We start from the raw sequence: 1,475 nt of genomic DNA, 5'->3' as shown, positions 1-1,475 counted from the left end.
GGGCCCGCTCGGCCGCAAGCGGAGGCTGCTCCCAGCACGGCTGCCCGGCCCGGCCAGGGTCCGCGGGGGGAGCGGGAGCAGGCGCAGGCACGGTGCCCGGCGGGCACAAGCACTGGGGAGCCACGGGGTCCTGCACCACGGCCTAAAACTGAAAGGCGAGAGAAGACAAGCGGCCGTCAGTCCCTGCCCACAGGCGCTCCTCCGGCCCTGACCCTCCCTGTCACCAGGGAGAGAGGCGGAGGGTGGCCGCCGTTCACAGAGCTCCAGCCTCAGCTTCTCCTGCTGCCTCCCCCAGGGACTGGGTGTCCCATCGCAGCAGCCAGTGAAAGAGCCACATCCCCCATAGCTGCTGGCCATCCCTGACCGCACTCTGGGGGTCTCAAAGCTGGCACTTCACAAACAAAAGGGGTGTGAGCACTCCTGGGCATCCTCCCCCCCCCATCCCCAAGAGCAGAACGTCACCACCATCCCCACAGATGGGACGGAGAGGCTCTGGGCACAAGGTCCACCCTGGCTTTGAGCCCCACACTCCACTCCCAAAATAAGGGACCCATCTCCTCCCGGTTCAGAGCCTCACATTCTTGAGGAACTCCTCTGCCACGATGCGGGCCCTGGCATTGACAGAGAGCTTCATCTCGCTGATCTCCTTGTCAATTTCCTCCATGAAGTGGATGACAAAGTCCACCAGTTTGTGCTTGTACATCTGCTCCGTGTGGAAGTTTGTGATCAAGAAGCTGATGTCGTAGCCCTGGGGAAGAGAGAAGTGCCCTGGGGATGAGCACCCAGACCACCCACCATGTGATCCCACATCCCAGTTCCACACTAGAGCCCCATCCCAGTGCCAGCAGCTGCTCTGCCCCCTCCTTGCCACTTCACCTCCACGGGCTTCCTGCGCAGGATGAAGAAGTTCTCAGCCCTCATCATCATGAAGCGCATGAATTTGTGGCACAAGATCTTCTCGATCTCGTCGGCCTGGGGAGAGGAAAGGGAAGTGAGGCTTCCCCCACGCCAGGCGTGAGCTGCCGGCCCACTGCCTGCACCCCCAACCTCACCTGCTTCACCGCAATGCTGACGCGCACGGAGTTAATGGACCCCTCGATGAGGACCTTCTCCTCTGCTGATGATCAGCTGCTGCAACAGCAGCTCTTTGCTGCTCCTGTGAGCAGAGGAAGGGCAGGACTGACTCAGAAACAAGCATCTACTGGTCAGAAATGGAGATGGGGAGCACAAAAGCGGGGAGCCATAGGGATCACAGAGATGTGGAGGTTTTGCTTCACACTGCCATATGCTGGTTGTACATCCCCAAGGCGGATCCCAAGCTAGATCCCCCTTTTCCATGTAGCTCCTCGGCTCCCTGCTGGCACCAACCCTGTGACTAAGGGGCAGCAGGTGATGGCTGCAGAGGCCTGCCCCGCTGCACCCGGGCTGCCCAGCGAACCGGCACGTACCGGCAGCACCGCGGCAGGGAGCGGAGC

At 61.6% G+C, this 1,475-nt stretch overlaps 2 protein-coding genes across 2 annotated transcripts in view; one reads left to right on the top strand and one right to left on the bottom strand.

Moving 5' to 3' along the window:
• Window positions 1–5: 5 nt before the first annotated feature.
• Window positions 6–1,159, bottom strand: ARPC4 (actin related protein 2/3 complex, subunit 4, 20kDa). Its single transcript, XM_009882800.1, has 4 exons — window positions 1,053–1,159; window positions 877–972; window positions 578–748; window positions 6–148 (listed from the first exon to the last, which is right to left on the bottom strand). Exons 2-4 carry the CDS (start codon window positions 934–936, stop codon window positions 143–145), a joined length of 237 nt encoding a protein of 78 aa, XP_009881102.1. The 5' UTR covers window positions 937–972; window positions 1,053–1,159; the 3' UTR covers window positions 6–142.
• TADA3 (transcriptional adaptor 3) overlaps window positions 1,066–1,475 on the top strand; it is a gene marked incomplete at its 3' end in the record, with an annotated part of 3,319 nt that continues 2,909 nt past the window's right edge. The window contains exon 1 of the mRNA XM_009882811.1: window positions 1,066–1,158. Within this exon, the coding sequence (XP_009881113.1) occupies window positions 1,066–1,158 (93 nt within the window). The remainder of the gene's footprint in view (window positions 1,159–1,475) is intronic.

This window comes from Charadrius vociferus, unplaced genomic scaffold (genome assembly GCF_000708025.1).
Source record: "Charadrius vociferus isolate BGI_N301 unplaced genomic scaffold, ASM70802v2 scaffold2820, whole genome shotgun sequence".
Lineage (NCBI taxonomy): Eukaryota > Metazoa > Chordata > Aves > Charadriiformes > Charadriidae > Charadrius > Charadrius vociferus.
The sequence above is the reverse complement of the archived record's forward strand: the minus strand, read 5'-3'. Positions and strand labels throughout refer to the sequence as shown.

Coding starts and splice junctions, on each gene's coding strand:
- ARPC4 (XM_009882800.1), bottom strand. CDS start 936: ATGCGCTTCATGATGATGAGGGCTGAGAACTTCTTCATCCTGCGCAGG. Junction 749..876: donor TGCGCAGGAAGCCCGTGGAG/GTGAAGTGGCAA, acceptor TCTCTTCCCCAG/GGCTACGACATCAGCTTCTT.